Genomic DNA, 12,406 nt, shown 5'->3' with positions numbered 1-12,406 from the left:
GAAAGCTGGTAGCAAGAAGAGGAAATAACAGTTTCTCTCTCTTTTTTCTTCTCTATTTAAATAAGTTCTTGGCATTAATTGCATTCTTCCATCTTTCACATTTTTATGATGTTTTGTTGTTTTCATGCTCCCCTTTTCAGCATGAATCTTTTGGTTTTAAGTCTCATTCAGAGTAAGGTTTTTTAAGCATCTCTGTGTTCTTCCATGAAGTATCAATACTTCATTTTCATGAAATACCCTAAAAACACTGAATCGAAAGTAGAGTTTGACATTCCCAGTAGAGGTCCAACAGATAAAGAGTGATAGTTTTTACTGTAAAAATTATCGTGATAAACTGTTAATAAAATATAATGCCAAAACTGTGATGCAATTGTAACACAGAATTTTGAGTATTCTCTTTGCAATTCATTGACATTTTTGTCTTCAAAAATTCTGAATGAGTTTCTTTTCATTGTTTAGAATTTATTCTTGTCGCTGAAAAGTTGTTCTTTTTATAAACTGTAAGTCAAAGGGAAAATAAATTCTCCACAGATGTTGTGCATGTTTGATGTATTAGACACATTTTTGCAGTCTACTGCCTTGAAACCTAGGGAATTCATTAACTCACGAGTTGCTGCCAAGGAAAACAGTCACATTTCCCAAGCTGGTGTGCCTGTCCCTGGCTGCAGGATGTGGGTAGGGCAGTCTTTGTCTTCTCTTGTACTTGGCTCTGAAGAAAGGGAGATTTCTTCAGTCTGAAGTGCTGTTCCTGTTTCTCCCCTCAAAATATCTGTTATTTAAATTGCCTGCTAAAGCCTTTAGCTGGTTCTATTTCCCATTAAGCAACCAGGGATGCTGCTATGTATGAGCTTGTGCCCTATATAGGTTCTGGAGATAAAGTCCCACACTCCGAAGTCACTGGGTATTGCCAAAACTTTAGAGAGAAGTCTAAGTCCCCCAGCTTCGGGAAAGAAACAGATTTCATCTTTCACTCTCAGCAAATCAAAACAGTTGCCTAAGTACCACATGCTCTGCAAGGGTGTATATATATCCTTGGGCATATTTTTTGACACATCTGTCTCTGTATATGTTTTGTTTGTTTGCTTGTTTGTTTGTTTGACAATGCCACCACCCCAATTAGTCAAGGGTGGCAAATAAAACCTTAAAATGTCAGTGTAGACTGACAAGAGATGGTCATGCACCTGCTATCATGCAGTAAACTAGAATGAGTCAGTAAAAATCTATCACCCTGGGTTTCCCTACCACTGCTCTCCAGATGTGAGGCTCCCATCCTGAGAATCCTGAGCCTTCACTGTGGCCAACCCAACTCAATAAGATCTATCCCCACTCATGACAAGCACTTGGAACTTAATATTTTTAAGTCTCTTCCAACCCAAATTATTCCATGACTCCATAATTCTGTGATTCCATTTGCAGGGAATTTGAGCTGAGCTGTGTAGCATCCTGAATGACGGAATACGTTGTGTATGCATCAGTGGGGAACTAATTGAAAAAGCCTGCGTGTGAGGGCTGTGTTCATTTGTAAAAGATACAGCCATCACTGCCATCACGCACTCCTGTCATTCCTGGGACAGAATACTTATACTGGCTGTGGCTTCATTTCTCCCTCAAAACTGAAGCAGGTTTAGAATGTAATAGCCCCCAAGACGAACAATATATATAACCTGAGCTATGGCTCTCACAAGCCTAAGTGGGATTTCATATGTTGCTTTCGATCTGTAAAACACTTGGCAATTTCCTCCCAAGGTCCCTCCCAATTGCTTTGGCAGCCTCTGGGGGAGGCACAGGGGGAGCAGATTCATCTGCCTCTGCAGTGAAGGGCTTCTGTGGGCAAACTCCTCCACTCGTGGAAGTGTTTAAGAGGAAAGGTTTAAGAGGATCTGCTGGGTTTGCATTTCAGAACAGCAGTCAAAAACAGTTGTTGGGGATTCTGAGAGGCAAAGAAAGGTTTGTTTATCTATTGTTTGAAGTACAGCAAGGGACTGTAAGAAATCACAGAATCATAGAATTACAGAACCATTAATGTTGGAAAGACAACTAGGATTATCTAGTCCAGCCACAAACCCATGCCTGTGACAGCTCTAGAGCATATCACTCAGTGCAACATCCACCCTTTTCTTGAGCAGCTCCAGGGATGGCAACTTGACCACCTCCTTGGGCAGCCTGTGCCAGTGCCTCACCACTCTTGCTGAGAAGAAATTGTTCCTCACACCCAGCTACTATAAACTTTCCAAGCAACATAACAGCTAACAGTCACCTTCTGGAGCACGGAGGCACCTGCTACTATTTGCTCTTCCTCTGATCCTATTAGCAGTGTTTTAGCCCATGGAACTATTCTTTGAACTGAAGGATCAATATTTGAAGTCACTGGGAAAAAGGCATTTTCTTCTAATATGCACATTCAAAAGAATAGTCTTAATATTTATTGTTTAATGTGCTGAGATTAAAGGTGTAGTAATCCATTTAAGTAAGACTGCCTGACTTTAAGCCTGGGGGTGCTAAACAAACAACCATGCTTTCTCTGATCTGTAGGAAACTTCAGAAGGACTCCAAGGGGGAAGAAGATTGGTGTCATAATTGTTGTGTTGTTGTTGGGGGGTGGGGAAGGTGTTTGTTTTTTGTTAGTTTTGTTTAAAAAAAAATACAGTTCTTTTATCTAATGATGAACTGGAGTGAATTCCAGAGAGGATGATTAACAGAAGACATTTACATTCATCCATATATTAAAGGCCAATTCAAAAACAAAAAATTCAAAGGAGAGCATACTGGTAAAGCTGTTGAAAGCTGCTGCTTTTATTTCAGATCAGAAGAGTAAATTAAACAAAAGCTCATCTGCTTTTTTTTCCAAGTAGATGTGCCTGTCTACTAAAAGATAACACCTTTCTCTATCAGCTTCATTTTGCTAATTAAAACATGAGATTTCTCCTTCAGATTTTATTTTCTTTCAGATTGATAATATATGTAAATCAGTTAATGGAGTAACACTGATTTACAGCAGCTGCAGTCCACCTTTCTCCTTTAAAAATGCAAATAATTCCTCTGGTATTGGGCTCATAAAGAATAATGACAGCAAGTACATGAAGCCAAAGTCAGCCTTGGCTCAAGCAAAGGCCAGATCCAGTGTTTTCATTGGCATTAATTCTAATTAGTCTGTGGCATACTCTTGGCTTTTCACATTGCATATTGCCATGATGAAACACATGGTAGATGTATTACTCTATCTGTTAGCACCATGCAAAGAGCCATTAACATGTGTTACTGTTTATCTCCCCTGTGTCTTTCTTGTAGGAATTATGTCTGACCACCAGTTTGGGAATCAGTTCATGTGCAGTGTGGTCGCGTCACACGTGAGTCACCTCCCAACCACCAATCTCAGTTTTGTTTGGATTGCTCCACCTGCAGGGACGGGCTGCGTGAACTTCATGTACGTATATTTACAGCACATATGATTCCTATAGCCAAAGAAGATAACCATTTTGGAGGCAACAAAATGATTTTAACTCATTTGTACTAGGAGTTTACGCTTGCACAATGGTCCTGTTAAGAGTAGACTTTACTTGGAAGAAAAACTACTGAGTTCTTTCTGATTGATAAGTTTGTGTGTACTGGGACTTCATATGTCTAAACGTAGAAGAAGGAGACAGTGTTCTATAATGTAGTGTGCCATCAGAAAAATAAGGTATAAGTGCATCAAGACTGGCATTTCAATAGAAAATGATTCCGCTTAGTTATTAGTCATATCAATGAACTTTTCAGAATACAGCACATTTGCATTGACCTTTTATTTTTTTTCTACTTGTTGCATTCAGTAAGAGTTAGAACCTCACAAAGTTCTCATGATGTTGTTCAGATTGTGAGCCTCACCATAAAGCACAAGCAGTCAAGAATACTCACATTCAAATATTAACAGTTCCTGGTGAAAAACACTTTACCTTCTGCTTAGTTCTGCTCATTTACAACCTCAGAAATAAAGATTACTTTCAGGGATTTATTGGTAATTTTTTTAAAATACCCAAGTCAGCATACAATAATTTAATTCTTTATCAAGTGCCCACAAAATACACAACTTAATATTATTACAATATACATATTAGTATATTTTACCTTAAATTCTTTTCTACTTCTCCCAGAATTTTGGTAGATATGAGGTAAAAATACGTACGTAGAATAGAACTGAAAGCAGAAAATACTTCAAACTTGATCCACTCACAGACAAAAAGCCAGGGTGCTCCCTAGTTAGAGAAGTCAATGGTCACAGTATTTCAGTGTGAGACCTGTGCACTTTGGTGACCGCCCTGATTATCCCAAGAAATCTTGCTCTCAATGTGCGTTTTTTCCTTTCTGTCTAGGAAGCCGCAGGTAAGTGTCCCAGTATAAACAAGTTGCTTTATTGTTTAATGTATGGGAAAACACAAAAAGTGAGTTTCTTCCTTCTTTGAGGAGATGAGTTGCTGATAGTGATCACAGAACCTGCTGATTGACTGATCTATGTCTGATATTCCCCTTTTCCTCCACAATGAAGTTTTGTTGCTTGTTTTGTTACAATATGTTATTAGCGGCAATGACAATGCCAAGACATTTTTATCTTTAGGTCTCGTTTTATTCTAAATGTCCAACAGTGAACTGGGAAACAAATATTTGAGATGAGTGACAGAATTTTGTTTCTCATTAATTTCTACAACGCACCAGATAAGCTGTTTATGTTATGTAAGATCCCCCATTCATTATTTGATACAAGTCAAATCCGTGGAAATTTTGGAGGAAATACTGCCACTGCTTTGTGTGAATTCTGTATTAGAAAAGTTAGCCTCAACAAAATAGTTGCACTTGGACTAAGGAAATCCATCAGCTCCCTTATTAAGATAGAAAATGTTTGGACTTTACCTATTTAAACAGGAATTACAAGGATGCATAATTAACTTTGTTGGTCAAATTGTAGTAACTAAATTTTGTTCTCATAGGTACGTGAGAAAAGTGAGATGAACTGCAAATCTTTTCTTCATACTCTTGGTCATTCCCTTTCTTTGTTGTTGTTTTGTATATTCAAGAAACAATTGTTGGTCCCAGAGTACACAGTAACTGTAATAGACTTTTTTTAAGAGATGTGACCTTCTTTTGGAAGTTTTAAGGCCAATTTATAAACAGACATCCTGTGACAGAAATGCAGTCACAGCATGAACCAGTGATTGAGCACCTGGTGGGAAGGCAGGGCCAGACCAGGGGAGCTCAGGTATATGCAATGCATTGAGTGACTGGAAGGGTGGAAACAGAATCCACCCCTTCCCAGACCTCATTTAAGGGCTGGCAGTGGAGACTTTCTTGCTAGACATCCCTGTGTGAGGCTTTCTAAGGGTGAGCAGTTTCTTTCTTTTGTTTCTATGGCTGCCACATTTGAAAATAACTGCACTTGCTGCAGCCTGGGACTGTCATTGCTGTGCTTTCTGATACGTTTCAGCATTACACCTACACTTTTGAGCAAATGGCTTTCTGCTTGTTATTGTGGAAGAAGAGCTTATGGACAGTTCTCTAGATGTATGAGTAGTGCTGTGGGTGCTTATTCACACGTAAGTGAAATTGAAGGAATGTTTTTTGAGGCAGTAGGTGTTTGCCTATGTTGAAATCAATTGAATGTTCATTACTGGCTCCAGTGAGGGTTAGGTTAGCACTGAACTGCTTTGGAATCGTAGTATAGTATCTATAGTATAGAATCATAGTATCGTTTGAGTTGCAAGCAGCTCTTAAAGGTCTTCTAGCCCAACTCCCTTGTAATGAATGGGGAGACCTACAAATAGGGCAGGTTCTCAGAGTTGCATCTAGCCTCACTTTGAATGTTTCTAAGGACAATGCACCCACATATCTTTTGGCAGTCTGTTCCAGTGCTTCAATACTCTTATAATAGAAAAATCTTTTCCAATCTAAATCTTCCCTCTCTTAGTTTGAAACCATTTCCTGATTGCCTGTCATAGCCATAATGTGCAGTTGCACCTATTTGAAAGCAGTGTTGGTTAGACTGTGTTGATACAGTTTTTAATCATGCTATGGTGTATAGAACATACACAGAAATCTGGATTTACCTGAGGCTATAACTTGCAGCACTGGTGTCAACATAAGGATGTCAGCAGTCTGGGTAAAGAGACACCAAAAGTGCCTTTCCTGGCACTGCAGACAGTCCTGGTCAACCTGTCCCAGCCAGCCATTGCTCTGAGGCTTTTCAGACTTCCATCCCATAAGGATGCTCTTTGTTGCTCATTTCTCCTTGAGAATATGCAAAACAGTGCAACCCATATCTGTTTGGTGCTTCCCATGCCTACCAAATCCCTGGCTACAGAAAACAAAGCTACTGCTTTGTGCTGTGCTAGGCTGCCTGCCTTGCATGGCTCTCTGACTTCAGAGAACTGCCTTTTCCTTGTTCATTTCCACTCGCTTCTCCACAGAAGATTAACTTAAAAAGACTTTTTAACGCTTGGCACTAACTACTTGTCTAGTTTAAATATAACATAAAGGTATTCACAAAGGTACCTGGGTGATAATTTATGAACTCTGTCAACAGTGTGGCAGAGCTAAGAGCCTCCTATGCTGTTGCAGATGCGTCTGTCATTCAGCTCAGCTTGTTAGTCTTTGACCTCTCTCAGGATGGATAATAAGGTCATTAATTAGTGCCAGCTCTGGCAGTGCAAGCTTTGCCATGCTGACACCTCTCTCTGGATACTTCCCAGGAGGCGCTGGACAGAGGTCACCAGGCGAATCTCCCTGGGCCTCTGCACAATGAGCTGTTATGGAAGTGCTATTGACTTACTCCTGGAGGGCCATGGACAAATAAGCCCAAAGGCTAAAATACTCGGGGCTCAAGTTAGTCATTCATATAAGTTAATGTCAGTGAGAGCATTCTAGCCTCTCCCTCCAATGTAGATGGATATCTTACATGTTAGTGCTTGGTTTGGGATGAGGAAAGTGTAGAGCTGGAATATTTTATTTTCTTTCTTTTCTGAATCATATATTGAAGTGTCATTTCTCACTTATTTGGTCTTGGTTATGATTTCTTATTTTTGTAACATTCTGTCAGAAGCATATTTATTGCTGACGTGCCTAAACAAAAAGGTCTGGGAAAGGAAATAACAGCACATTTAGTTGTTAAAGTAGACTTAACAGATTATATTGCTTAAATTTCTGGTAATCTTAAGCAACTTGATAGAAACTGAAGATTTACAGTGTACTACCAATATTAAAGAAAATCTTAATCCCTACGGGGATGTCAAAATCCCATAGACATCATTGGGAAAATTCCCATTTAATACATCTATGCTTCTCAGTCAAAGGTGAGACTGTCAGTGAAGATGGACTGAGGGAGCTGGGTTTGTTCAGCCTGGAGAAGAAAAGGCTCTGGGGAAACCTCATTGCAGACTTCCATTACTTAAAGGAAGCTTATAAGCATGAGAGAGATTGACTGTTATTTTTTTTTTACATGGGTAGATAGTGATAGGACAAGATGAAAATAGTCTTAAACTAAAAGAGAGGAGATCTGGGTTAGATGTTAGGAGGAAATTCTTTACTCAGAGGGCAGTGAGGCCCTGGCACAGGGCCACCAAAACAGCAGGCCCTCCTTTGTGCTAACAAGGGATTTCTCTGATTGTTGGAAATCTGTAGAGCATTATCTTCATGAGCCTTCAGCTTGGTCTCACTGTCTGCACTTTCTACTCAAAGCTCACCCTCACCCAGTTAAACCCCATCCTGCTGTGGGGATGATAATGACAGGGTGATATGCAGCATTGCATCTGAGGTTGTTAAGCCCATATGTTTATAGATGGCTTAACTTCCTTGTTTGTGGAAGTAATGAAGCTGACCCAAATTTCAAGAGCATACTGTGTTTTGAGCACCAGCATGGCTTACTGCAGAAGTTCCAGCTATTGTATTAAATACAATAGGTTGCTATAGAATTTACTTTGGAAAATAAGTGCTTTTTTAAGATATAGCTTTTTTTTTTTTTTTCCTTGTCATCAAACAAGTATCTTCTAATTCCAGTTATTTATATGTATGTACACTGCAATTTCTAGTAGTAGTAGAAAGCTTTTGAAATATACTTATCAATTTGCAAGATTTAAATTCTGCACAGTGTAGCTTTTTAGGTATTTTGATCTTTAAGACTGTTTTATATCTGTTTGCCAGAGCTGAACTGAACTAGACTTGTGTAATGGCATCTAATTAGTGGCAGTGTCCACCTATGCAGACAGGGGTAGGAGAATTGAAGCAAGGTGTATCACTTCTGGAGCAGGAGCATTAGTTCCCAGCACAGCTCGGGGGCACAGACTGGGCCTCAGTACTGTGGCGAACAGCTGAGCTATTGAAAGATACTTGGAAGAAACATCCAAGGAAAGAGCTGTGTTGTTACTGTTTGAGTACACCTTTTTCCCCACAATCACCTGATGATACAACTCCTTTCTGGGAAATTTTAAGTACCCTCTTCCCAAACCAGTCTTTTTGTGCCCATAGGTTTAAGCTGGTTTCTAGGAGCTGGCAGCTGTGCCAGTGCATGTACTTGAAATATCACGCTACACAAACACTACAGAACATAAAGACTGTGATTGAGAGGCTTGGTTACCTATTTAAAGCATTTACAGAAAACCCATGATAAGAATTATGGACATCTTGAATAAACATTCAAGATTATATAGTCTTCTATAGTATACCTACTACTAGGGTGGGGAGAGGAATATATTGTTGGAAGAAGTCACATTCTCCCGGTAAACCACTTTGCTAAACAGACATTTAAGGCAATGTTTGCTGTTCTCTTTCACTTCTTTTAAAGAAATGAAACCCACAACCTAAAACCCACCCTCAAATGAAAGAAATGCAGAGGAGTAACTTCAAAATTAGGTATATGACTGTTTATACTCAGTGGTAGTACAGACAGGTATTAAAAATGTAAATAGAAAATAGGAAATATCAAAACAAAGGTTGCTTGTATTTATGTATCACTCAGCTCTTGAATATACGATCATATAGATTCTATTCCTTGCATTCTTAGGAAGAATCAGAGTTGTTCATAGCATCCTGTTTTTCTGCTATGATTTGTAACATTTGCAGTCACTTAAAGAACATCTCATAAAGCACATGGACACCATAACTTATAGGTGGCCTTGGCTCTGGGTTCTGTGAAGCACCAGCTTGCTGTGTCAGCATCTTCCTGACGTTTATTGCAAGGTGGTAGTGAAGCAGGGTATTTACCATCAGTCTTTTTGCTGTTGCTATATCAGTAGCCCCGTCTGAGACAAGGATTGTATGAGCACAAAGTAACAGTGCTTATTTGCAGTCGAGGTAGATATGATGTATCCATATTGCTTATAAAAATCCTCATCAACTGTTCCTTCTGGTGTGCTGGTGTAGTGGAACTGTGGAACTATGAAGAAAAATTGCTCCTTTGCTGTATTTTCCACTTCCCTGGGGAGAGGCATTGTTGTCATGTCAATCAGCATTATGTGTAACATTCTGAAAATCACAAGCCAGTGTTTCATTCAGATCTTGGCTCTGCTTGTGTCCTATTTTGATGTGGTGCCCAGATTACCTCCTTCATCCTCCACGTTTGTTAATTTCCCAGTGAAATCAAACACTATGCATGGAATCACTGTGACTCATTCTGAGTATGACCCCAAGCAACATAGACCCAGCTGATTGTGGAGAATTACAGTTTCCTTGTCTATTTTGTCTCTCTTTTGCCTTTTTTATGCAGTGACAATGCAAACAGAGAAGACCAGTGAGGAATTCTGTGTATTTTCAGAAACATCATTATGTTCTAGCACAAAGTGTACTGTAATGAGGGAGTATTCAAGAGAGTTCAATGTAAAAGAAGAAAACTATGATGGACAATGCTAGCTGATTGCACCAATTTCAACTCCTCAAATGCTTTTTCAGTTTCAGCTTTGGATAGATATATACATATCTCTCAATAGGTATCTATGAGTGAACCAAGTATCTCTAATTCCTTTGATAGTTAGTTGAGGTGCAACCCAGTTACAGAACTGCAGGCGTGTGAGACCTGACAGCCAGCTTTATTTACATTTAGAGGGAGTTACCTCTAGTAGTTTCCATTGGACATCCCAAATGGTTCCAGATATGCTCAGGATGCAGAATCAAACCTTAGGTCTTCACTAACTGTAGTGGATCACTAGCTAACCAGTTTCCACACAGACCTTTCTACAGACTCCTAAGGGTTTTGTCTGGATCTGTATCCCACCCAGACAAACTCAGCTGCCTAAAAGTAATCAACAAATACCACGTGAAGAAAAAATAGTCCTTCCTCCCCATCTCTGTCAATAGTCAGTGTGTTTGTCCATGTCAGGAATTTCTACTGGGTTGGCTGCTCAACAGTGGAAAAATGCTGAAGTGAGTAAGTAGAACAGGCAGCTTTGTGAAGTTCAAGTCTTGCTTTTTTTTCTTACTGTTTGATATCATCTTAGAAGAGTGACAATCCTACTAAATGTTCATCAAAACAAGAGGAATATCCAGTGCTTAACACTTTTTCCAATCTTGCAGAGAACTGGCCTTTTGCTATTGCAGGCCCTTCATGCTGCATGGATGCAAGAAAAGCAGAATTAACAAAGCCAGGAAGAATGAATAAATGAGTGTGTGTTTAAAAGAAGAAAAGCAGGTGACAGTTCAGTTGATAAGTTGGGTTCAATTCAAAAGATGAGAGAAAACATAAAACTTTCAACACTGAGTAGTGTCAGAATAGAAAACTGCAAGATGGTTCAATATTAGGATTCAGTTTTAATATATTAGATAACTGTAGTGTATAATAGCAGAAAGCAACTCAGTATGGCCTTTGGCTACTCTGTTAAGAATTTGGCATTGTTCCATATAGGGCTCTTCCACTTTCTTCGTGAAAGAAAATGAAATTCATTTCTGCTGGTATTATCTAAATAATAAAACAAGCACTGTAAGAATTACTTCCCCTTCTTACGAATGTTCATTTGGCAGTTCTAGAAGCTGAGATTAGATTCTGTGCAATGTACCCATTATTTTCTGCACGAGGCCATCAATTTGCAATCTACAATACAGTTATCAGTAATTGTGTTTAGAATTCTCCCTTGAATTTTGTTTTGTTCTCCCTTGAATTTAACCTCAGGGTTATTTTTCAAACATATTTTAGTTAAAGAGTATAAATGTTTGTTTCACTGAAAGGGATGCTTTTTCTTCCCTTCGTCCCAAGATGCTTTAATTTTGAAAGCATGACCAGAATATAAAATATATTACACACACTCCAACAATTTGCTTCTACTAGTAGGTTTTCCTCTGTAATATGAATTGAGTGAAACATTTTTTGACAGCCAACAATTGATTGATAACAAACCTTTTAAAATGAGATCTCAGAAGAAGTATGTTTAATGAAATCAGCATGAAATAGTTTTTGTGAATTCTTCTGGAAATGTTGGTTATGTGAAGTGTAAGCTATTAACACACACAGAACCCTTCTGTAGGAATAAATATACAGTGTATAAAAGCCTTACTTGCAGGCAAGGGAAAAGAACAATTGTAGTAGATGTTTTGGGAAGCTAAATTTAAGTACTGTAGGCAGTTCCTATGAACAAACATTGTGCATGGAAGCCTTTGTGGCTCTGGAATGTCCCCCTGGGTGACAGGAGAGAGTCTGATCATTTCAATGCTGTCTCTTGAGTGGGTAGTACAACAAATGTCTAGTGCATGAGTGAGTTTGAGATAAGTGTATTGTCTGTATAATTCTTTGGAAAGAACTTGACTTCTTGCAAGGGACTATTACTGAATAACTTAGTGAAGAGCTCAATACTGCAAGATACTGAGCACTGGCCTTGACCCAGCAGAGCAATCAGGCATGTCCATGCTGTCATCAAAGGCATAGACAGAATTTTTGCCTTTTGTTGTTGTTGTTTGGTTGTTTTTTTTTAATGTCTTCAAATTACTCGTATACACAGAAGCCTAATTTCAAGCAGCAGAGGACATATAAGGATGCTCTGTCCTTATTCCTAGTTCAAGCAAGCTTGACTCACTTTTCTCTCCTTGTTCATCTGGATGAACTCTAATAGAGAAATCTACAAAGTAGTATTTCATGGTGTGTAGTATCCAGCAAGACTTTCATGTGTGTATAAATATGGAAGGAGAAAACTAAGGAAGCAGGTAACTGTAATACAACAACATGACAAGAAAAATTGTTTTCTCTCTTTTTCAATACTGAGGTATTATCCTCAAACCTAAAGGTAACAGAAGTCTAAAAACAAACAAGAAACAATTCTTGAAGATATCAAAAACATTACATCAAATCCCGCTGTACATATGATGGGAGAAATTGGGTTTCAGTAGTCAGAATGACCATGAACTCAAACTAAGTTACAGAGTAGTTTGTTTTGACAGTCTTACACGATTATTTCTTTAAACTGTG

The 12,406-nt window shown here is 38.8% G+C and overlaps 1 protein-coding gene across 3 annotated transcripts in view; it reads left to right on the top strand.

Moving 5' to 3' along the window:
- RELN (reelin) overlaps window positions 1–12,406 on the top strand; it is a 251,068-nt gene that overhangs the window by 67,541 nt on the left and 171,121 nt on the right. For all 3 annotated transcript variants that reach the window (XM_015884323.2, XM_015884245.2, XM_032442336.1), the window contains exon 3: window positions 3,289–3,424. In XM_015884323.2, the coding sequence (XP_015739809.1) occupies window positions 3,289–3,424 (136 nt within the window). The remainder of the gene's footprint in view (window positions 1–3,288; window positions 3,425–12,406) is intronic.

This window comes from Coturnix japonica, chromosome 1 (genome assembly GCF_001577835.2).
Source record: "Coturnix japonica isolate 7356 chromosome 1, Coturnix japonica 2.1, whole genome shotgun sequence".
NCBI classification, from domain to species: Eukaryota; Metazoa; Chordata; class Aves; order Galliformes; family Phasianidae; genus Coturnix; species Coturnix japonica.
The sequence above is the reverse complement of the archived record's forward strand: the minus strand, read 5'-3'. Positions and strand labels throughout refer to the sequence as shown.